We start from the raw sequence: 24,070 nt of genomic DNA on the forward strand, positions 1-24,070 counted from the left end.
TTCTACACCCTACATCCTGTTTCAGGGAGGGAGCACTATGCTGTGTAAACCAGAACAATTATAAGCAAATATTAATGCTGTTACAGTGTTAGCTGTATAGGATCAGGATCTGTTTCCCTAGTTATGAGAGGTGAGGGAAAGGTAGTTCTTCCATATTAAACATTATTTCAAATCAGAATGTTGCCTGAATTTAAATATTCTTCATTTCCATGTCTGATGCTATGTAATTAAACAATTCTTTCCTGTTGCTTATGCCATCTGCACTTTCAAAGTGAAAAAAGGAAATGTTTCTTTTGTTTTCAGTTGGAATCATGCCTTTAAAAATCAGATCACAACGCTACAGGGTCAGGCGAAAAACAGAGCAAATCCAAATCGGAGTGAAGTTCAGGCAAACCTTTCTCTGTTCTTAGAGGCAGCTAGTGGCTTCTACACACAGGTGAGTTGCAAAAAAGTGTTGGCTGTGGTGTATTTGCATAGTCTGGAAGCAAGTGTGCCTCGGCCTTATGCTGCTTGCGTGTGGGTCCTTTACAAACCTTTGGCTGTCAGACCTCCTGTGCCGTTCATGAGAGACGGGCTGCAGTATCATACCAGCATGTCATCTCTTTGAGGAAGGCTGGGAGGATAGGTTTTAGGGGGGTGAAACCTGTTCTTTTCCCTTAGAGTAGGAAATTATCGCTGTACTGGATCAAGCAGTATACTCTGCTGGTGGTGGTGCTCTCGGCAGAACGTGTTTGCAAAGCTGGTGATGTGCTTTCTTTTGATCAGCCGCAGCCTCAAATTGATCTGAAACTTCTGTGAATCTGGTAGTTGTTTTGGTGCTCTATAAAAAGATGGCAACAATTTCAGTTCCCTTCTAATAGAATCTGCTTTAAAGCCTAATATGTGCTGCTTTGGGTCAGATCGAAGGTCCATTTAGCACCGTATTTTGTGTCTCTCAGTAGTCTGCTGTGACCGCTCAGAGTCAGCATTAAGCAGCAGGAAAATTGCCTTAGTCTCTTGCTTTCTGGCTGTATGTTTGTTGCCGCCTTGAGCTAGTTTGTATCTGAATCATGTAGCTGTTAGGAGGTCTAGCCTTTAATTGACTCTCCAGTCCCTCTTGAAGCCGTTTACTCTGGTCTCTGCAGTGATCTGTGGTAAGAATTCTGTATTTTAATTGTAATGTCTAAGAGTAACACAAAAAAAACCCACTAAGCCCAACAACAAACATGTTAACTGATGATTTCATTGTACTCTTAGTTCTTTTTTCTGCCATTTCTCCAAAAATTCCCATTCACCTTTTCATTACTGTGTATGAAATTGTGGGTCACTTTCATAATTCTTTTTCATCTTTAAAAATGTGAGACTTCCCCCATATAGCTAAAGCTCAGCAAAGAAAGTCATTGTTGTTCATAGCTCCAGTTATTCAAGAACAGAAGTATGTGTAAAATTCCAAAATGCAGGTGGACTGAAGGATGTGTGATGACGCAATGTTTAGTGCTTTGTTCTGTGTCCCTTCCTTGTAACTCCAGTGATGAGCATTGAGTTAGTGTTTTCCAAGAGCTATGTACATACTACATACATACCTGAATACAGCTTTTTTCCTAAATAATACCTAACTTAGTGCCCACCACGGTTGTGCACGTAAGTAGTGTGGTTGTCCTCAAGAGTATCAGGTAGCATTTACAACATATAATTTTTTTGATGAAGACTCTCAAGCTTACAAGCACATCTTCAGTCTGAATTCTGTTTGGTTTTTTTGTCAATTAGAATTTCAAACTTCAGTTACAGGAACTTTTCTTCCTGTATAGCAAAACTTTTGAGTGCTCTTGCACTAAATATCTTTTGTGAGGTTTTCTGTTGATTGTAAAAGGGGTGTGATTCCTTTAATGTATTCCTTACTGCTGGGTGTTTGCCCATATTCTCTTCCAGTGTTAGATTTCAGTTGGTAGATTATGGAAAATTAGAGTCAGTGTGTGATAATGGCCTTAAAGATAATTTGCCTTTCTATCCTTTTTCTCCTTGTTTGGTGTACACTTCAGCCACATTGTCACTGCTGAATCCTCTATCTTGAGTAGTGGTCTGACTAGACTTTCTGTCGTGGCTAGTTTGCACTGTCTTCAGGTTACAACAGGCACTGTAGGTCATTCTTACTCTATCGATTCCTAGTTTGATTCTGAATATCTGCAAGACAACCCCAGTTTTTTCTCCAGAATCTCTGTGATTATCTGACCCCCTTCCCCGCCTTCAGCATTTTTTTCGGGAAAGTTTTTATTTGAAGCAGCCAGTCTGACAGGCTGTGGCATGGTTGCCTGGGGTTTTCTACCATCTCCACTGTATGTCTTGCAAAAACCTTGTTCTCCCCTGAAGTGTATCAGGGATTTTTTCTTTTCCGTGTGTGACGCCACAGACTGGGTTGTCTTTCACTGTTTGCTGTGATGCTTATTGTCCCATTTTCAGTCTAGAGATTTTGCTCAGGCAAGATACGTGCTCTGCAACTGTGAGGCCTGTGTAAGTGACAACTTTGAAAGAAAGCATGAATTTTCCTAATTCAGCATGTCGGAAGATGTCAGGTTCCTTTCTTTTACCCAGCTTTCATCTATGGAATCCCTCTTGTTTGGGGATTTTTATCTACTATACAAAAGTCAGCAAAAGAGGAGGGAAGTGTAGCATGAACCTTTTTCTGCAGCAAGCAAAAGCACCCCATTGCATGTTTAGCCACTGACAGCCCTGAGCTTTCTATATGCCTTTATCTGGAAGCAGAACGCTGCTGCAGGTCAGTTTTATTTAGAGACTGAGTATATTCTCAGCTGGGAGAAAGTCTGTCAATTCTTACTTGCATTTTTAACCATGTAACACTTTGGAACACACACTTGTCATCACTATGTGGTTACTGTTACTTTCCACAGTATTTGCTGGAGTCCATTAGGAAAAACTTCACAAGCACAAATTAGGATGGCAAAGTTCAAGTTTTCCTTCAATTAGCTTCTGAGATATTTGATCAAGTAGCTGATGCCTTGTTCTTTGAAAGAGTCTCACTGTTTAGCACAAATATTTACTGATGACTCGGGCACTGAACTGTTAGCTGCTGTTGTCTTATGTTGGCTACAAACTTGGTTTTGTTCTGGCTTCTCTCTAAAATTTAAGTCAGGGTGGTGCTGTTTCTTAAGCTGGAACAAGGTTGTTTGGAGGATGAGTGGCATTCCCTTACATTATTTTCTGAGAATGGTGTCACTTCATCAAAATATAAAAAAAGACTGTCTTCCTCTTGAGTGCTCTACTTAAAAAAAAAAAAGGCAAAACAACAAACCAACCAAAAAACCACCCCAAAACCTGAACAAAACAGATAAAACCCAACAAGATTAGTAGATCTCTGATAGTCTCCGCTGATACACGCTTGGTAATATAAGTATCGTGGGAATTGAGTTGCTTACTGGTTTGGGATGCACAGCTCTTAAAGAAGAGTACAACTGCTCTTCATGGTTTTGGGCAGAATAATGCAGCATGGAGTAAAGAATGTGATTTTAAGTCTCACTTACAGTAACCTAGGCTTGTTCACTTCAAATATGTTTAGCCAAGCCGTGACTCTGAGTAATGCTCTGTTAGTTTTGTCAATTGTTTCAGTGCTTTTCTAATTACTCTTTGTAGCTGCTACTAAACCAGACCTGTTTTTCTAGTTATTACAGGAATTGTGCACAGTTTTTAATGTAGACTTGCCATGTCGTGTAAAGTCTTCCCAGCTGGGAATCATTAGCAATAAACAGACGCACACCAGCGCCATAGTGAAGCCTCAGTCTAGCTCCTGCTCTTACATCTGCCAGCACTGCCTTGTCCACCTTGGAGATATTGGTGAGTTTTTGAAGGAAAAAGAGGTGGGATATTGAGTTCTAGCTGTGTTCAGCCCTCACACAGAAGGTTCTGTACATAAGATGGGCAACTGCTGGAGCAAGTGTCCTCCAAATTAGTAGCTGATTGTATGTTTGATGGTTGGTGCAGGGGGAAAGGTCTGGAAAGTAATGCTGTTAGACTTTTCTAATGTGTGTTACACATTAACACATGGAGACAGTTAATCACTAGCTTTCTAGTGATTTGCTAGAATCTGTCTTCTAGCATACTAATCATGTTATAGCTGGTAGGCATAGTGAAACGTTGAAACCGGTAACTGTTACAAAAGCTTGTTGCAGCAGGCTAGCATACTTCTCCATTTCAGAACATAACTTTTAAATCTTACATAAAAAGGCAACAATTAGAAATCCAGCCTTTCATAGACAGAGTTAAGTTCATTATGTTCAATGGGTTTATTTCTTTATTGATTAAAGCACAACTATGTGTTGCAGAAAGTTATCTTTTCACAGGAAGCTGCAGTTGCTTTTGGAACAACCTAAAGGTTGATCTAGTTTCTGATTGTGCAAAGAAGTGTGAAAAATATTTGTAGTTCTCTGGTTGTGTTGCTATTGGCACAGCATCTTTCTGTGTAAGAACTGATAAGCTGTGCCATAAGGTCTCAGGAAAAAACACCACCTCAAAATTCAATGCATTGAATCCTTGTGCTCTTTGGTGTAATTGTATGTTTTTGTGACGCTTATTTCTAAAATAATAGTAAAATGCTCTTCAGATAAACTGGGTTATATTAAATGCAGGACAGTTGAATTTTACACCTCAGCTTGGGTTTTTTGTTGTTTTCTTAGCTCGCTATAGGAATCAGACCAGCCAGGCAGAGTCTTACTACAGACATGCAGCTCAGCTTGTCCCTTCTAACGGTGAGTCTGGGATACCTTTTTGGTTTGTAATTTCGAAGGAAGATTTTGAGGTACTGCTTTTCTTGTGTGGCAGTTGGAAACTTGGGATTTTAAATAAACCTCTCTTCCCCAAATATCAAAAACAATCGTGCAACAAAGCCTGACTTGTTGGTAAATAGCTGTTTCCCTGATCTGTGTCACTTCTCTCCTTTTTGTGAATATTTAGAAACAAAAAAGGTAATGCACAGCTTCATTCCAAGGCTTCACTGCTGCTACATTGTACTGCGTTAGATTCATATGTTACGAAGTACAATTAAGGAAAACTTGCCTACCACCAGTGTTTTTTTCTTTTATTGCAAATTGGCATGTGAACAAAGTTTAGTAGCTAAAATGGGATTTTTCAATTTGTTCATGCACGTTAAGGGCTTCTTTACTTCAGGGATGTAGCTTTTTAGTTATTGTCTTACAGTGGTCCAAAACATAGACATAGTGATAGAAAGATAAATCATTTTTTAGCCAGGCTGCTGAAACCAGTAATGCAATTTTTTTAGCTAGTTATATTCTACCTGGAAAAGTTTCCTTACTCTAACTATAGGAATTTTTACTGTATAGGCCAAAAATATGACTGACTATTGACAGTCATATTTGCCTCGTGAGCTAAAATTGGGCTAGATTTTGTCCAAAGAGATGAAGCTAAAAATCTGTTGTGGTGAAAGGTTGGTTTTGACAGTACCATCTTATTTAGAGAAAAATCTTATGCCGTATTTGTTGTCCAGTTTTAAAGATGTGTGAAAGCAAGCAAAACACACACACACACACAAACCCAAACAAAAACCCCCACCCCAAAAAATAACGGCACCACAAATCTAGAAGCTTTTTCATTTGAGTGGTCCTGATATGAGGCTGGAGTAAAAGGGTCAGCACCTGAACCTTGTCTGTTGAAGAATTTAGCACTTCGTGCTAGCTTTTCAAGTGACCACACTTAATCTGCAATCTGGCATGCTTCAATCTGTGACAACTTGTCAGACGGTTTGTCTTTCTCTCTGTTAGGTCAGCCTTATAATCAGTTGGCTATTCTAGCTTCCTCCAAAGGAGACCACTTGACCACAATTTTCTACTACTGCAGAAGCATTGCTGTGAAGTTTCCTTTTCCAGCTGCCTCCACTAACCTACAAAAAGCACTTTCTAAAGCACTGGAAAGGTAAGACAAAATCACAATGTGTTTCTGCTTGGATAAGATGGAGGAGACTTCTTCCAGATGTACCTCTCTTGCCAGAAGTTATTCATATTTGGTAGTAGAAACAGGAATTTCTCAATCTCCGTCCAGTCCTTACACGTGTGGAATAAAGAATAGTTTGTGTCTGGGATGCTCCTGAGTGTGAATAGTGAACGCAGGAAATAAACATATTGTGCCAACGTGAAAAAGTAGCTTTACATGCACATTCCTCCTTTCTTGAACTTCACAGGAAAACTGTGTTATGTTATGTGCAGCTGTGTCTAATTCCAAAGGCTAAAGTTGGGTATTTCTGTTCTGAATGTAGTCGTGATGAGGTGAAGACTCGATGGAGTGTGTCTGACTTCATCAAGGCTTTTATTAAATTCCATGGCCATGTGTACCTGAGTAAAAGCTTGGAGAAGCTGAGCCCTCTTCGAGAAAAGCTGGAAGAACAGTTCAAGGTTAGTTCTAATAACATATTAATTAGTATATTGAGGAGGTTATTTTTAGCAGCTGAGTTCTGAAATTACAGTCCAATAATAACTTTTTCACATGCTAAAATACAGGAAGCTCAAGTAACCAGTTGTGGGAAGTTTGTATGACAGCTAACACTGGATAGTTCTGTTGACTTCTGCAAACAGGGACTTTTCCCATTTGACACGGGGTGCATTGCTGGTAGAGATACAGGAGAAATCAATGACCACCGTTGATTCTGTGCTCTTTAACCTGGACGATTCTTGGGTACCCGTGAAAAGCACTTGATTCATCTGCAAAGTCTTGGCTCAGTTGCCTGAGTAACTTTGAGAGCTTCGTTTTTTGGATGGTGTTCATTCATTCCCACTGGTTATTAAGGTTGCTTTTAATCTTCCTCAGACAACTTGCCTCTCCTGTCAGCGGTTTGCCTTTAAAAAGTGTTCCAGTACTTAATTTGTGTGTAGTCTAGAACTACTCAGAACACGTTTCCTCTGGAAAATCTAGGTGCACCCATTAATTATATAGCCAGCTCATTAAGTTGGACAATACAGAAAGGATTGAAACAAAGATAATTTTGTAAGGTATTTATACCAAGGTAGTACAGTTTCAAAGACGACAGCATATTAACTGTTCAGCTCTGCTTCATCATCTTCATTTGTAGAAAATGAGTAGGTAGTACAGATGTGTTCAACAGAGCAGTTGGGTGCTTTTCCATATTAAGAAAGGGGAAGCTGGTCTTAGCAATATAAAGAATTACAAATATTCTTCACAGTGTCATTTTTGCGTTTTTGCATTGAATTGGGCTGCAATTAAGAAACACAAAACTTGTTGGGAATTGTATTAGCTTTGAATATGAGCTGCTTGAACACTGGGAATTAATGTTGTCTCAAAATTAAGTAATTGTGTGTCTTTTTGTGTGTGGTGTTGGCTGTTGAACAAGTACTGCTTTTTCCACAATACTTTCCGTCAATAATTATGAGCATTGCTCAGGCATGTGGAACAGTCTTATTTTTCTGAACTGATCCAGGGTGTTAAAATAGAGCTAATCAAGCCCTGCTTTGTTGTTAGATTACTTTTTTGTTTATATTATGCAACATAAGGTTTAACTTACTAGAAAGCAACTCTCCGACTTAAATGGGTTGAATGTGGATGTGAAATTGGCTTTATGGTGGATAATCACTTTTAACTTTGTGGTTGATTTTTAACTCCGTATGAGGAGAACGGTCCTAGGGTTAGGAGTGTTCAGCCAAGCCCACGATTCTGCTGCTGACAGCTCTGCCAGTTTGAGCTGTTGGCTGTAGAGTGCTTCATGCCCTGAACTAAAAACCAAGGTTGAACGTGGAGCTCAAACCTTTTCTTGTTGCTTACTCTGGGGAATCCACTTGCCTCTCTGACTGTTGCATCTGAAGGTAAGTTGGTTGTGGGTTAGGATATCTCCTTTTTTTCCCCCAGTGCTCAAAAAAAACATTTAAGTTTCTTTCCTTGTTCTGAGAACGGTGTCTTTTACTGCATAGTTACTGTTGTAAATAGCTCATGCTATTTTGGTCCACCGTGGCATTCCATGACCCATGAAGTCAGATGTGGAATTAGGCTTTAATACATAACCACACACTAGTTAAATTTTCCTGGGGTGTTTTTTTTTTAAAATGTCACCTTCTCCGTGCTGTTTCTTTGAAAAACTGAAAAAATACAGTAGATATACATGCCTCTGCAATTCTTGCAGTTGCATTGCAGTGCTGTCATTACACATTAAAGTTGCACTTGCTCTGAAAGAGAACCATATCCAAGGGGATGTTGATTTGTGTGCGTATGACTTGGTGTATGAGCAGAAGCCTTGGGCTTAACAGTGGGCATCTGCCCAAGTCCTCGTGGGAAGCCCAGTGCCGTGCTAATAGAGATGACCTGAAAATAAAACTTCGAATGAATATTGCCTTAAGGGCAGACGCATTAGTCAAGCAGTGAAGTAGCAGCTGTTAATCCTTTCAAGTCCATGCTTTACCATATAAAAATACATACATCATACGTGTGCTTTTGTTGCAGAGGTTGTTATTCCAAAAGGCCTTCAATTCTCAGCAGTTAGTACATATTACTGTTATCAATCTGTTTCAACTACATCACCTGCGAGACTTCAGCAATGAAACAGAGCAGCACAGCTACAGCCAGGATGAGCAACTCTGCTGGACACAGTTACTGGCTCTCTTCAGTAAGTATGAAAACTAATTGATTTTTGTATTTCTTCTTCATTTTTATATGGAATCCAGTAGTAATTTGCTGTCGGTGTCTAGCTTAATGGTTGTGTGAGGTAAGTGATGAGAATAGATGTTATGGGAGAAAGACAAGAGAGAAGGATCATTTATGTCTAGCAGTGCTGACTAATACTGGATTTATGTGCCCTGGACTTAGTCTGAAGCCCTGCAGAAGTCTGCATGTTTTTGCTGGTTCTGAAAGAACATTTTAACTTGGGTGCAGAGTTGGATCCAGATTTTCAGTGGGTAGTGCCCCTCTTGGGGGGCTGCTCTGCAGCTGGCCACAGTGCGGTTTGAGCAGCTTTGAATGGAGCTATTTCTGAGTCACCAAGACTGAAGTTGAAGCTGACAGAACTAGGTCCTCAACTGCTTCTGTGCTCTTGATAATATCAACCGTGAGATAAGTGGGAGTGCAGAGCATTTTTGACTCTAGCTGCATAATGCTGATTTGCTTAACCTGATCTGGCCCATGATCAGCTTGGCCTTGTTCATAAACACCTAAATTTCTAAATAGCTGGGTTTCTGCAGTTTGCTGGCCTGGAGTTGATTGTGAAAGCACTGTAGTCACGCTGGTGTGGTTACTGTTTCTCAACTTGTATGCCTAACGGGTGTGAGCTGCAGAGCTAGCTCTGATGGATTTGTGTGCCTGCTGACCTGGGGAAGTACGTATAATACAGGTAGACAGTCGAGATCATAATTTCTAATAAATGAATAAATATTTTTGTAATGAGCTTGTCTCACTGGCTTTTGTTAACCTACCAAAATCATTTGCCATAACACACTTGAAAAGGAGAGGTGGGGAAAAAACATCAAGATTCTGCTTCGTGCTAGAAAACTCTCTTCTGAAAAAAAAAAAAAAAGATATTCTGATCTGTTGGTGGATTAAGATGAAGTAATTGGGCAGTTTTGTTCTAAAGAACTAGCTCTTAAAAAATAGGGGTTTATGGGTGGGATGTGTTTGATAGGTTATTTGATCAATTTTCATGTGTCATTCCTGCATCATTTGGTGTTTTTTGGTTTTGTTTGCTTTTTTCTTGCTCTGTTTCTAGTGTCCTTTCTTGGAGTTTTGTGCAAGTGTCCTTTACAAAATGACTACCAGGAGGACTCTGGGGCTGCATACCCTCTTCCAGCTGTGAAAGTTTCAATGGACTGGCTGAAACTTAGGCCCAGTGTTTTCCAGGAGGCAGTGGTTGATGAAAGACGGTAGTGAGTGTTCATCTTTCTTTTGATACATTTGATTGAATAAAGTAATAATAAGTGGTGATCTACAAATGAGTAATGGGGAAAGTGATTGTACAAATATTACAGACATCAAAATGATAGAGAATGTGTGCTAAAAAGCTCATGGAACAAAACATGAAACTTGTAGGCTACATGAACAAGTTCACTGTTGCAATTGGCTTTAGGCTTGCACGTAACTTTTTAAGATGAGGGGGATCTATTTTACCATGTCTGACTTGAGCGTAACTACTGAGTGTACCCTTAGTCTAACCTTTTGTAATGATTTCTCAGATTAATCGTGGTAGGTAGCAGGAGAATAGTTGCGTTAATTTCATGCATTAAGCAGTCTCTTCAGCAGTACTGGCATCTGTGTTTTCTGGCTTATCATCTAGGAATTAAATTGAATTTAGTAGAGGATGTCTTTAAAAGTCAGCACAGGCATTACTGTTCTAGATTGTTGCGATGATTTTCCCCTTCTGCCTCTAATCTTGTATATTTAGGCTTAAATAGCTCAAAATTCGCCAACTTTTTAAATAGCCTTTTAACTTTTCATGAATTACAGCAATTCAATTAAGTGTTTCTGACCTGTAAGGCGTTTCTTCAGATCAGGGTGGCTGTTACTGACACAGATGGATGAGTATTTTTTCTAGGATGGCCACAATAAGAAAAATGGTGTGAAAGCAGCTTGCTTAGCTGATCTTGTGCGATGTGCCACAGTAGTTTCAGCTCTCTTGGGATTTATTTCTTCCCTATTTATTTCTAATCAAAGTTGTTCTTTGCCAACTAAACACACGCGTGCACATGCCTTTATTGGTCTCTGTTTAATAACCTGATGTCTGTGTTATATTGAGAAGTCTTCCTTATTCTGAATTCATACTTAATTGTGCTCTTGGTTCAAGAAATAATCCTTATTCCTTTTTAAACTTTCAGTTGTCCCCACTCTATGCTTATGATTTTCCTGTGAATAATTAATCGTACCCCAGACTGAACAAGCATCTGAAATAGGAAGGAAGCCTAGAAAAGCAGGTGAATCTGAACGCAAGAACTGAGGACAGAAGTGACTACATAAATACTAGTGTGTTGTCTTTGGAAATGAGTTTTTCCAGACTTGCCCTGTGGAAGCCATATTAGGTCTAGATTAAGTGTGTCGCTACATCACTCTTCTTTAGGAATCTCTTACTATGAAATCTCATTATTTCAAACGTGTAGGAAGGTTGCAATTTACTGTAGGTTGCAACAGACTTGGACTCTTCTTTTTTTCCCTCCTTCTGTTCCTTGTCAGTCACGGGAAGGAGCTGTTGCTTAGTTTAGCATAGAGAATAAGCATAACGTTTCCAGTCCCTGTGGCGGTGCAGGAAAGCAGCTGACCTCAGGCTTTTGAGTGCATATTGCATTCTCCAACCCAGGTGCTGGATGATGACTGAAAGCCTTGCTGAGGAAGGGCAGATCCGTTTCACTAACATGGAACATAGTGGGCACCTTCCTAAAACAGTTTTATGTTGTTTCCATGGACTTGGTGCCCATCACTAAAGCAGAAGAAGGATGCTTAGACTTTTGGGTTGGAGCTTTTTAAAAATAGGAGAAAGCAGCCTGTTGGTGGTGGTTAAATGTTAACCACCTATGCAGCGATTGTTGAGATTTTTAAATTATTTGCTCCAGGGCCTTTGTAAAGAATTTCCAGTCATTGCTTGTACTGCTATTGCCAATGCAAGGCAGCAAGGCTGCCAGCTAACCTCTAGTTTAATGGTCTTACTCAGTGCAACCCTTACTTAGACCATCTTACTTTTCTGGTAACTGTTTCAGTGCTACAGTAGAGTGCTAATGTTCTTAGAGTGCTAAGAACAGAAGTACTTCTGCACAGCTGTATCTTGATAAATTGTTTTGCTTCCCAACTGATTAATTTATTGTGCCTTGAAAGCAGTCAGCTTTGGACTGGGAAACATGAATTGCAAGCAGGTGCTCTGAAGGTTTCCTTGTGCAATAGGTTTGTCTGGTTAAATTCACAGCAGGCTTTCTGACTTGCTGGGTAACGAACACTGTGCTGCGAGCGCCTGGCTTCCTTGGTAATGTTAAATTGGCTTTTTAAAGATTTTATTTTTCCAATGAGGTGGTTTTTTTCCCTGACACTTGAGAGAAACTTTACCTTTTCTTGGGAATCAGAGATTAATGGAAGCTGTGGCCATGTAACAGAGTTCAGTGTTTTCTTGGTAAGGTAAATAGATTCCGTGTTTTGCAGTTCTCATGGTTTTTCTGTTTTCTGATTTGTAGCATATGGCCCTGGCTGATTTCTCTTCTGAACAGCTTCCAGCCGCATGAAGAAGATCTATCCAATAATAATGGTAAGGATGCTTCTAGTCTGTGCTGTAAAGCGCTGCGAATGGTGTTTTTCCTGATGTTATGAGGAATTGCAGTTGAAGAGCAAATAAGGGAGCAAGTTGTCTTCTAGTATTAGTGCATATGAATACTTTGCAAATGCTGTTTCTTCATGCTGAGCGGACTTGACTTTACCATTCCTGAGCTCTCAGGTTGCAGGGTGGACCAGTACAATTGAGCATGTTAATTATACCTTATGTAGTGACCTTGCTGAGATACCTACTTATGATACTGTACTCAGTGCTTTCATGCTTTCTTTACACTGTTTGTCTGTTCACCAGCAACCCCCCTTCCAGAAGAATTTGAGCTGCAAGGATTCTTGGCTCTGAGGCCCTCGTTCAGGTGGGTGACAGCTGAAGGAGACTGTACTCTTACTGATACCACTACTTTGATAGACATTGTCCTGTTCTCTACCGTATCTTATTTATGAATACTTACTACTGTATGGATTGATGTAGGTGTCTTTTCAGAACAACTGCAGTAGTCATTGTAGCTAAACTCTAGGGAAAGTGATGAGCTTGTAATATTGCTCATGACTTTTTTGGTTTTCTTCTGTAGTCTTCCTACTAGTGAATTGAAAGGGAAGAATTTGAGAAGTGAGGAAAGGAATACTTTTACATTAAAACTTCCTGATGTGATTTTACTTTGCTGTTTTTTACTCTTTTTTTAACTGTATCCCTGTACATGTACAAATGCTGACTAAATGTCACACATATTCATTCAACTGTTCTGTAATCTTTATCATCACACAGATGAGCTTTTTGGCCTTCTGTTTTAAAAAACCAACCACCAAACCTCTTTAATGTATAGCTGCATCTTAGCAGAAAATTAGATCTGTGAATCGGGCATCTTGTAACAGTCATGTTTTGAATAGTAGCTGGTGAAATTTCACAGCTTATAGTAGAGTGTCGCTGACCAGTTGTCTTTCTAAAGAAATACCATGTTGCAGAGGGTAATGGTGTAATTATTTTTCCCCCTCCTATGTCAAAATTAGGAACTTGGATTTTTCTAAAGGCCACCAGGCAATTACGGGAGATAAGGAAGGGCAGCAACGTCGGATACGGCAGCAGCGCCTGATCTTCACAGGCAAATGGATTGCTGATAATCAGCCAAGGTAATTACAAGTAGCTTCTCGGTGTTTCATTTGCTGCTGTAAGCTTAGTTAATGCAGGTACCAGAGTAGAATGTTATTTTTCTCACTATTCAACACGGCAATTAGGTATAATATAAATACGAGATGCTGACAGCACCAATAACATGTTGTGTGGGTCAGCAGCCATTGCTTCATAGAGTGGTTATGTTAAGGAATGTATTTGGAATAATGTGCTTGCTTTTCAATTCCCTTCTGTCTTTTTCAGGTTGATTCAGTGTGAAAATGAGGTAGGAAAGCTGTTGTTTTTGACAGAAATCCCAGAACTATTACTAGAGGACCCTAGTGAAGCCAAAGAGAGTCTCGCCTCGCAGGAAACATCTATTGCAGAGCCGCTATCTACAGATGGGAGCCCTGGACTCAAATCAGTTCTGTCCTCTGGCAGAAGCCTGAACAACAACTGTGACACAGGAGAAAAACCAATGGTCACCTTCAAAGAGAACATCAAACCACGGGAAATGAACAGAGAGCAAGGGCGAGTCTATCCCCCTAAAGATGTAGGTAGGGAAAGGCGGGACTATAGCAAAGGAATAGTAGCCAATAAGAATGATGCGAAGAAGGATAACAATAAAAGAAAGAACGAGACCAAGAAATGTGGCTTGGATAAGATGCAGGAAGCAGGAAAGCAGAACGTGGCAGTTCAGGTAAGCTTTTAGATCAAAGGGGTACTGCGTCTTAGGCGGTACAATGCTTGTGTCAGGGCTGTGACTGCTTGTATAGAGTATGGTAGAGTTGAGGTCTCGCTGTGGGCCCTGCAGGGACAGCTAATGCACCAAAAAAATAGAAACACAACTGTCTCAAAGACCAGGTATTGGTGATCTTTGGGTCTCTGTCCTTTTCCTTGATGCTCTCTTGATTTGTTGGGGGGGAAAACACAGGGAGCAATGAAAGGTGATTTTGCTGTATGAACCTTCTTAAAAAATCCAGACTTCTGTCTGTTGTTCCACAAATTATTCAGGCTGCGAAGGCTGTTCGCATGGCCAGATCACAGTCATGCTCTTTCTCGTACTGTGGTCTGTTGTGAAGGAACTGGGTACTCTGCATTTTCAGTTCAGTTGACTTGTGCACATTCAACAAATTGAATACATCGCAAAAACACCAAATTGTATATGTGAGGTAAGATCCTCTGTAACGTGTGTGCAGTCAGGTGGCCCTCTGTGGAAGTCAGGAAAGACACACTGCTCTTAAACCATGTATCTCTCTGTGCTCAGGTGCTTGCTCAAAACTGTTGGCTTCATATCAGCTGCTCTATCAGTTATATTTTTTTGAAGCATGCTTTTTTCCTCTGTTTCTGTGAGCATTATGTACAAAAATGCTTACCTCGTGAGTAAATAGTGAATTTACTGGTCTGACTTCCATCAAGTTGTAGAAGATAAGGGTGGAGAGTTTCAGGGTTGATCTGATCTGTAGCTGGATGGTTTGGCTGCATCTCAGCCATTGCCTGATGATGTCTGGAGGCATTTAGTAATAGCAGTGGAGACTCTATTATTTCCCTGGAGAAACTGTCAGTTCTTCACTGTTCTTGCAAGTGGAAATTATTTCCTAATGCGCTTTATCTCCCTTGCTTCTGTGTAAACCTACTACTAATTTCCGAAACTGGTCTGCAGAGTAACTTAAGTCTTCCTCTTTGCAAATGCTCTGAAGGCCTGTGCAATTGAGGTCTTTTTTTTTTCCTAAGCTAGACAAACCAGCTCTTTCATATTTCCAGCTGGTGGTGTTAGGACCCTTGGCTCATTCTTGTTCTCCTCATTATTTGCTATTAAACATAATCATTATAAAATGGAAGTTCTGAACTGGCATTGTTATTCAGTTGGTTTTGCAGGGGTCCTACCAAGGCAGGTAAAAGGGTCGTAGCCTACAGAACCATGTGGCAATTGTTTGTGAGTCACCGCACAAGATTCTGATATCTGAAAGCCAGTGTAGGTGAGTTAGAGTAGCAAGTTTCTTACTTATTTGTTGAAGTCTGGAATGTGGTTGCAGGCCTGAGCACAGCTCCCAGTTTTGGTATGTGTGCCCTTGAATTGGAAAAGAAGGACTTGCTGATAAAATACGCTGGATCTTCTGAGAAGTATGTCTAGTTTTTTTGGATAGGGAAGACATTTTAATTTTGACCCAGCTGATTTATCAGAAATTTGCTTGTCTTAGTCTTAAATGTTTACAAACTCAAGAAGAACTTACTGCAAACCCAGCAGTAGAAAAATATGTTTTTAGGTGGTTGGTCACTTTTCATCTATTGTTGAATAGAAATGCATTTTGACTTTTTAGTTGCATCAGCTGTGTTTGTTATGGCACCTATTCCCATGAAATGCCTTTTGGATGCCTTTTGGTTTGTATAGTTTGGTGGTCTTACTTATCCAGACCTACTCCAGAATATGGGGAGGGTTTGATTCCCACTCTCTGAGAAACCAGTGTAGGTTTTGTATCCTTAGGTGGTTTGTGAGTGCTCTGTCTGCTTTGGCCTTCAGGTTTTATCTCCTCCATAGTTCGTTGCCTTCAAAAGCCTAAATGCTACAAATGTTGCAGCTCCTACTTAGCAAAAATGTTAGCGATATTATACAGAAGTAATCAGTCCTGTTTTGCAGATAAGTAGAAACCTGGGTGCTCTGAGGCGATTATGAAAGTGTGACATAGGTTGACTCTCTTCTCTCTAGGGAAAATAATGTTAGATGCCGAGGAAAGTTTAATGCAGACTTACTTGAGGTGTAACTTACTTTTCAGAGGTCACTGTGATGAAATAGTGCTTCTCTCAAGCACTGCGTAGGAGAAAGTAGTTGGTGGTGTTGACACTTTTTAGGTGAGATCAGGTAGAAGTGTGGAAGCAACTGAAATTTGTCTGTCTTGATTGATGAATTTTAGATACTTAGGTTTTAAAAGTTAACTACAAGTCATGCAGGGTGGGGGGAGGGCTTTTGGAAGCAGTCTTTGGTAATGTGCTACGGCAGCTTTGAGTTTATGGCAGACTGGAGCTCATGTTTTGAAATCCCATGGCAGGACGAGTGTCTTTGAATTCTCTGACATTGCTATAAAAGAATGCATAGCTTTCAGTATGGGTTATAAAAACATTTGGCTTACTGTGCAGAAAAAAGGGACAGCATGATATAAGTTGAATTTATAGAATGTGGTGAAGGGTGAAGCTGTCAGTGAATAGATGTGACATGAGCAGGGGCTGCATCATTCGTGGTGCTTAGCATCAGCTAGAACCTTGAGGTAGAGTTCACTCCTGACTTTTTCTAGCGGGAAATCAAAAACATGCCCAAACCTCCCTTACAATCTACTTTTTAAATTAAATGCAAAAAATAAACCACTCTCCCATAACTTCTAAATGGGGACATTCAAATTTATTTGAAAACAAACTTGAGAAAACATTTGAATGCATCTACCCCTTTACCACTGTATTTTGGCAGAAAAGACCTGCCCTTTAACTCCTTTCAACTCAGCAGCACTAAATGTTGAAGTAAAGCCCACACGGTTTTGGTTTGTTTGGTTTGAATTTTTAAATTTGGTCTGTGATAAACCCCTCTCTTTCAATCACCTTTGAGGCTTGGCGTCAGGTCTGCTCCTGGGCCCTTTCTGTATTGCCCGGGTTCCTTGCTTGCTGTCTTTTTCCTGCCTGCTCCATCTTGCATTCCAGGCAGTTCTGCTGAGCTGAACAGAAAGGGAAAGTAGTCTTCCCCTCTGTCTTCCTCTCCAGGAAGACCCAGACCGCAGCAGACTCAGAATCAGGTAAACATTACATTACATTCTTCTCTCTGCCTTTAACTGGTGCAGCTCTTTTAACAGAACATACAGCAGTTACACAGTAAACTGAAAGAGGTTTAAACACTTCTGCAATTTGTCTTATATGCTCTTGGTCAAAAGAATTTCGTAGTATGCAGGAGTTGGTGCGTATATGTCACCGAATGGCTTAGGCTGAAAGTTCCCTAGGAAGAACATGGTAGTGTTTGTTTTTTAAGGTGCTGCAGGTAAGTACCATGAGTTAGGTTGAAGTAGTGCCCTAGGAGAAGCATAAGAGCATCTGCACTTTTTGTTTTGTTTCTAAGGCACTGCAGTTGAGCAGCATGGTAAGTTCTTTGTATGGTCTGAGGATATTATGATGTCTGCTTCCCACTCTCTCGCTAGAGAAGGAGCCTGTTGCATCTTCTGGGTAGATCTCCCTAGAGTGCTTTTGTGAGGCAAGGAGTGCCTGAGGACAGGCAGGGTAAACTGCCTGAGGTCAGTGAGGAGGGAACTGGGTTCCTGTGTTCCAAACCTCTCCCAATTACTTAGGGAAAAGAAAATAATCTCTCAGACAATCTGGGAGTTCATTTTTGGGCTTGAGACATGATGTGGGTAATTACAGGAGAAGTTGTGTAATTTCTTCTTACTTTTTTGTGTTAGGTGAAATCCCAGACAGAGATGAGGAAGACTCCGGTGTCTGAAGCCAGGAAAACACCTGTAACTCAGACTCCAAGTCAGGCCAGCAGTTCTCAGTTCATCCCCATTCATCACCCAGGAGCCTTCCCTCCCCTTCCTAGCCGGCCAGGTAATTTACATCATTCTTTTGAAGTGTGGTTTACTCTTCACTGCAAAGAAAATCTTGTAATAGTGGTTGTTACAGCCTCTGAAGGTGGGAGCTGTTTTAATGAACATGCATTCTCACATTGAGAGTCTTACTAAGTAGTAAAGAACGGGCATAGCAGAACTGAAATGAGATAAATAAGATTCCTTACGCTTTAGAATCGAGGTCTGTCGTAAAATCTGCCGCCTTCCTTCTTGTTTAGTGGGTGTGAGATCAAGGAGCTTCATGGTAGGCTGTTTCTGTAGTTAGTCAAAACATGACAAAGTCTCCTGCTAGCTGAGGAGGAAGCGTTCTCTGTGTCTGGGACTCCATTACAGAAGATCAATCACACTGCTTGCTTCTTTTAAAGCTCAGTTTCTTTTGTAGTGGTGCTCATGTTTCAGGCTGTAACTTGTGTGGTCTTACTTGCTGTAGTTGCCACATTGCGTGTTCCCATTTTGTTGTAGAGTGTTCCTGTCATACCTTGCTGTTCATGTTTGCTCACGAAATAGCTGGAAGCTGTATCTTCCCTGCAGCTGCTACATGTAGTTGCTGGATATAAGACAGAGGGACATCTTCCCTGCTCCAAAGTCAGCGTAAAATCTGGCCCGTGAGACACAGAATTAAAGCTTGCCTTCCAAACTTGTTTTCGTTGTGAACTACAGGAAAGGAACTGATCTTGTGGAAATGAGGATTTGTTTGCTTACCATCTGTCTCTGTCTAAATTAATCCAGAGACTGGTGATCCTCTGGGAAGAGGCAGTAGACTTATCGACTGCTTCTGTTCATTGCTCCAGAAGTTTAGTCACTGAAAATGTGTGTGTTTGAGGGGAAGGGAACTTTGGGAGTAAAGCATCAAAAAACCCAGAACCGTGAAGGAAAAAAGTAGAAGGGAAGAGAAAGTGGGGAGACTGACGTCTGGGGTGGGGGGTGGAAACATGTGACTCTCCCAGATACTGCCCTTGACTGACTGTTACCAGTGCCTGGAATATTGCAAGAGAACCTGAGAAAAAACTCTGGATCCCCCTGTGATCACAGCATGTGTGTGCAAGGGTGAGAGAGGACATTTGGAGTGCATGTATGCGAACTGGTGTTCCGGGTCCTCGCGGCCTAAATGAGCTAAATGAGCAAAATAGGAGGAGAAAGGAAAAACCAAACCACCAAATATTTTCTGGAGGGGAGCTATCTGCTCTGTCAAATTGTGCTTAAAGGTGCATTTTTATCTTTTCCAGGGTTTCCACCTCCAACCTATGTTGTTCCCCCTCCTGTGGCTTTCTCCATGAGCACAGGATACACCTTCCCAGGTGGTGTTTCTGTCCCAGGAACCTTCCTCCAGCCCACAGCTCATTCACCTGCAGGAAACCAGGTGCAAGGTGGGAAACAGTCCCACATTCCTTACAGCCAGCAACGGCCCTCTGGACCAGGGCCAATGACACAGGGACCTCAGCAAACACCACCTCCTTCCCAGCAACCCCTCTCATCTTTACCAGCTCAGGCAACAGCACAGTCCGCAAGCCAGTTACAGGTCCAAGCTCTGGCCCAGCAACAGCAGCAACAGTCCCCTACAAAAGCTGTGCAGGGCCTGGGGAAGAGCCCACCACACCACTCTGGATTCCAGCAGGTAAACTCGACTAATGCAATATGCTAAGCTTTGTTTAAAAATAAATGGCAACGTTCAAGACCTAACGTTCCTGGATTATACCTTTTCAAAACTGCCATTAAAGACCGTAAGTGTGGAATTTCGATCTGCGAACTTCTGGGCAAATTTTAGAAAAGAGCTGAAGTTTGGTGGGCGTGAACATACGGTTCTATAGCGGAGAGGAAGGCATCTACTGGAATGGGAAGGTGGTCACTCTTTTCTGTGTGTTTCTGTTTATAGACAAGGTATTGAAGGTGGTATTTCTGTCTCAGGCTTTTCTGGTTTCTTTGTGTGAGTAATGAGGACTGAATCTGAATCTTCACCCACACTCTCCAGTGAGCTAACTGGGTTGCAGTGTCAGTTCTGTCACAGATCTTAGTTTTATGCTCACGTTGTGCTAGAGATAATCTCCCTTCTGGCATGTCTGGACTTGATGCTGAGACCCTCCTGATGTTCTGGGCAGCAAAATGCTGGCTCCGTACCTTAGTAAAGGTGTTTATAAGGTACTGGATTAGAGTAAGGATTATACTTGGCCGTTGGGGTAAAGTGTGACTAAGGAGTATTAGATGTCTATTGAGACTGTGAATTTTGGCGAATAGATCAGTAGTTAAATCAGTAGTAAATCAGAATGTTTGTGGAATATCTGTCACAAGCGAGCCAGACCAACAGTTTGAATGGAGTTAGGTGTTCAGTTAACGTGAATTGTTCCTGCTTGCTGGTGAAATCGTGTGTCTCTGCCTCAGTATCCGCAGACAGACTCATCGAAGCAGCTCTGGAACCCACCTCAAGTTCAAGGCTCACTGGGGAAGATCATGCCCGTTAAGCAGTCCTATTACCTGCAGGCCCAGGACCCTCTCAAATTATTTGAGCAGTCATTGCAGCCTCCTGTGATGCAACAGCAACCTCTGGAGAAAAAAATGAAGCCCTTCCCAATGGAGCCATATAACCAGAACCCCTCAGAAGTCAAGGTGCCAGAATATTACTGGGACTCTTCCTATGGCCTGGCTGACAACAGGGTGATGGCACAGCAGTCTAACATGGACCGCAGGGGAAAGCGGCAAGGAGTCTTCCGCCCAGAGCAGGATGCTGTCTCCAGGATGACCTTTGAGGTAGAGATCCATGCTATGAGTGGTGAAAACCAATGAGACTCTGATACTCCTGACAACTCTAGGAGTTTCCCTGTTTCAGGAATGCCCTGTAGCCCCAAGTATGTCTATGTGAGCTTGTTTAGTAGGGAGCTGGGTATCAGTAAATGGGATTCCAGCAGACAGCGATGAGTTCTCCATTTTAGTTGGCTGTATGTGAGATCCGGCTGTTGAAGATTTGGTTTCAAGTAGGTGTAAGTCTTGTTCAGTGTAGTTGTGACATTGATATTTGCACTGTGTCTGCCAGGCCAAGAAACATGGCAGCTGATAGTTTTGGGGAACATTCTTGTCTGGCAACTGATGAATACCATTAAAGCCATCCAAATAATTGCAGTTGAATTAGTACCCTTTAGATGAATTCTTAACACTTGTGTAGTATCTTGAGTGCACTGAATGGCTGAGGCTGTAGTAGTCAGATTGAGAAGGGTAGGAGCAGTCTTGTTTTGGATTTTTTTGTTGTTGTTGTTTTTCCTGTAAATCCCACCACACAGTGAGGGAGCTGAACGAATTCCTTAGCTGTTGGTTGAATTAACGGAATACTTTGCTTCTGTTCATGCAGTTGTGCTTTGTGTTGCCGTTTATAAAACCTGCAATATTTGTTATTTATTAACAGTCCAGGAGTTGTCTGTGAGTGCTTTTGGTGATGTTTATAAGGAAACTTAAACAGAGGCCTCTTTAAACTTTTGGTCAGGTGTGCCTCTGTAAATGTGCTCAGTATTTTCAGGTCAGCTGAGATCCCTTGGCTTATCCTTCAGAGAGAAAAGCCAGACAATATACAGGAGCCTGATTCTACCCTGATACCAGGTTGTGGTTTTTAGATGGAGACAGGGTCCAAGCCTTGTTCTCATCACTAAAAGGGAACCCTTACCTGGCCGCCAGCACAGTGCAGTATGGACAGTAGCTGTGCTCGTGATGCTTGTGTTCTAAGCATCCCTCACAGAAATCAAGAAGTTGAGTTTGACCAGCACTTTGCAGGGTTTTTTGGCCCATTGGTCTGGTCGGCTGTACGTTGGTGTAGCAGCCGTTAGCAGTGGAAATAAGTCTTGTGGGATTTAAATTCCACAAATAGAGGAGGGAAGAAGATGCAAACATCATTTTACTTGAAACCTAAATTACTCACAGGTCAGCTGTAGAAGAATAATTGTAAGATTTCATGTTCTCTGTCCTTGAATGTGAAAAGAGGTTTGATATTTGGCATGGATGCAATAGGAAGCACATGCTCCACTAATAAAAACTATCTGCCCATCATTTTGATGGTGCAGCTCTGCCCCCAGCATGCTTTAGGTAGGCCATGTGGCTAGTTATGTTTTCTGCTCAGCATTTTCTGTGTACTTCAGCACACTTCTGCTGCACCACTTTTCTCACCTTGTGCCTCTGCATGCCGCCTTCTGCATTTCTCTTGCTATTTGCTCTTGTCCTGTTGTGGCTTAGCCCCTCCTCGCTGTCTCTTGCTGTTCTCCTTTCTGCCTTCTCTTGTCTCACTGTACTCATTTCTGTCACTAGGACCCCAAGAGCTCCCCTCTGCTTCCTCCGGACCTGTTAAAGAGTCTGGCTGCCTTGGAGGAGGAGGAAGAGCTGATTTTCTCTAATCCTCCTGATCTTTACCCAGCTCTGCTGGGGCCTCTCGCCTCTCTTCCTGGACGAAGCCTCTTTGTATGTATTTGATGTAATACTGCTGCTTCTCACTCTTAACTGGCATCTCTTTCTTCTGTGAAATTACAAGAAATGTGGAAATCCTCTCTCCCCCCCATCCCTGCTGTCCATTTCCCTGCCTCACCCTTGAGCTAGTCTTCATAAAAGAGCTCAGACCAGCTGAAGGCCCATGGTACAGCTCTTGGGCTGAATCCAGGCCTGCTAATTTGTTCAGAAATCAGAATAACAGTGGGGATTTTTGTAAGTACAGTCCACAAGAGCAAGTGCATTAAATGATGCACCAACATCTCTCTTCTGCAGTTGTATGGGCTTAGTAATTAAGGGCAAGGGGGAGCACAGATTCAGCTGTGGGAAGTCTTCAGAAAAACTGTGGCTTATTATAGTCTGCATTATATTTAATTCACAAAAATGTCTGAAAAGCAGAGGGAATCTGCTCTACTAAATGCAGAAGAGATTGTAAAAGAGCAGGATGGCTTTGGAAGAAAATTGCAAGCAACTGGCTAAGTAATCAGTAACTCCTGTGGAGTTACAGACGACTCCTCCCCCATTTATGAATTAAAACCTTCCTAGTTCACTAGCTTGGAGGGTCCTAGAGCTGCTGAATTTGTGAATTGCCTCTGAAAATGCAGTATGCCTTTCTAGTATGGCTACAAGCACGTTCATTACATACTAGTAATTCAGATTAGTATAAGTAACAGAGTCATTTGTTACTCTGCGCAAAATCTTTGATTAATTCTATTCCTCAGTTATTTGACACACCATCCCAAGGAGCCAGTAGCAAAACAGACATCCATTTCTGTCTCATTAGATACCTTTGCTAAGAAACTAATAGCTGCTTTTTCAGCAGCTTCCTTTGAAGCTGCTACTGCTGCTGTCTGCCGATAAATGGAAGGAAATTCTTCTCTGTGCAAGCTGTGTGGATATGCAGAGTGTGAATTTTGTCTGCCTTTTTAGAACGTGCTTTCAAAGTAATGAGTTGTCACTTTGAAAATCTAACAAGCGAGAAACTGCTTGCCAGGAAAATGAGGCTATTTGTCTTTGGCTTACAGGATAAAAGCAAAGATATTCCAGATACCGAGACCATGTTAAAGAGAGAGACATGCTAGTTCAGGTTTTGGTTGTTTGAACAATAAATTTTAAAACATCTGACATGCTGATCTGGTATGAGTGCAGGAGAGCTTTTATTTGGAACAAGACTACAGCTTTCATTTTGGATCACACACAGTTTTACTTATGGCTTCACCAATTCTATGGTGTTCGTTGTCCACCAGCTGAGCTTTGTAATTTTTCTTTGATTTCTGTATCGATGAGAACTGATCCTATTTCTTCCCTAAATAGGGTTGTTTTAGATAAACTGTTTTTTCACTGCTTAATCATTGTAAGAACCAAAAAGAAAGCTGAGAAATATTATGCTGGAAATAACAACTGCATGAGAGAGGGAGATGTAGATGATGGGAAAGGTCATGGTCTGTAATATCTTAACAGGGGAGTTTTGGAATCTGCGTTCTAAACACTGGAGGTGGATTTTTTCCTTCCTCTCTACAGTCATTGGTGAAAATGAGAACATGCTGAATGAAACTTAGACTGTTTAACTCAAAAATCACAGCGCTTGGCTGCTCTTTCTGTTTTAAGAATGTCTATGAAGCAGGGATGCTCTCAAGCTGAAAAATAGTCTGTCGGTAGCAACATACAAGAGTCTAAT

At 41.3% G+C, this 24,070-nt stretch overlaps 1 protein-coding gene across 7 annotated transcripts in view; it reads left to right on the top strand.

Moving 5' to 3' along the window:
- Positions 1 to 24,070, top strand: part of SMG7 (SMG7 nonsense mediated mRNA decay factor) — a 53,918-nt gene that overhangs the window by 24,228 nt on the left and 5,620 nt on the right. For 4 of the 7 annotated variants that reach the window (XM_056355631.1, XM_056355632.1, XM_056355630.1 and 1 more), the window contains 15 exons: positions 304 to 436; positions 3,654 to 3,825; positions 4,665 to 4,736; positions 5,766 to 5,916; positions 6,257 to 6,392; positions 8,446 to 8,608; positions 9,701 to 9,857; positions 12,141 to 12,211; positions 12,527 to 12,587; positions 13,240 to 13,359; positions 13,604 to 14,039; positions 17,773 to 17,917; positions 19,164 to 19,552; positions 20,314 to 20,679; positions 22,219 to 22,368. In XM_056355631.1, the coding sequence (XP_056211606.1) occupies positions 304 to 436; positions 3,654 to 3,825; positions 4,665 to 4,736; positions 5,766 to 5,916; positions 6,257 to 6,392; positions 8,446 to 8,608; positions 9,701 to 9,857; positions 12,141 to 12,211; positions 12,527 to 12,587; positions 13,240 to 13,359; positions 13,604 to 14,039; positions 17,773 to 17,917; positions 19,164 to 19,552; positions 20,314 to 20,679; positions 22,219 to 22,368 (2,722 nt within the window). The remainder of the gene's footprint in view (positions 1 to 303; positions 437 to 3,653; positions 3,826 to 4,664; positions 4,737 to 5,765; positions 5,917 to 6,256; positions 6,393 to 8,445; positions 8,609 to 9,700; positions 9,858 to 12,140; positions 12,212 to 12,526; positions 12,588 to 13,239; positions 13,360 to 13,603; positions 14,040 to 17,772; positions 17,918 to 19,163; positions 19,553 to 20,313; positions 20,680 to 22,218; positions 22,369 to 24,070) is intronic. The other 3 variants (XM_056355636.1, XM_056355634.1, XM_056355637.1) reach the window with 3 other exon arrangements.

Source organism: Falco biarmicus, chromosome 11 (assembly GCF_023638135.1).
Source record: "Falco biarmicus isolate bFalBia1 chromosome 11, bFalBia1.pri, whole genome shotgun sequence".
Taxonomy (NCBI): domain Eukaryota; kingdom Metazoa; phylum Chordata; class Aves; order Falconiformes; family Falconidae; genus Falco; species Falco biarmicus.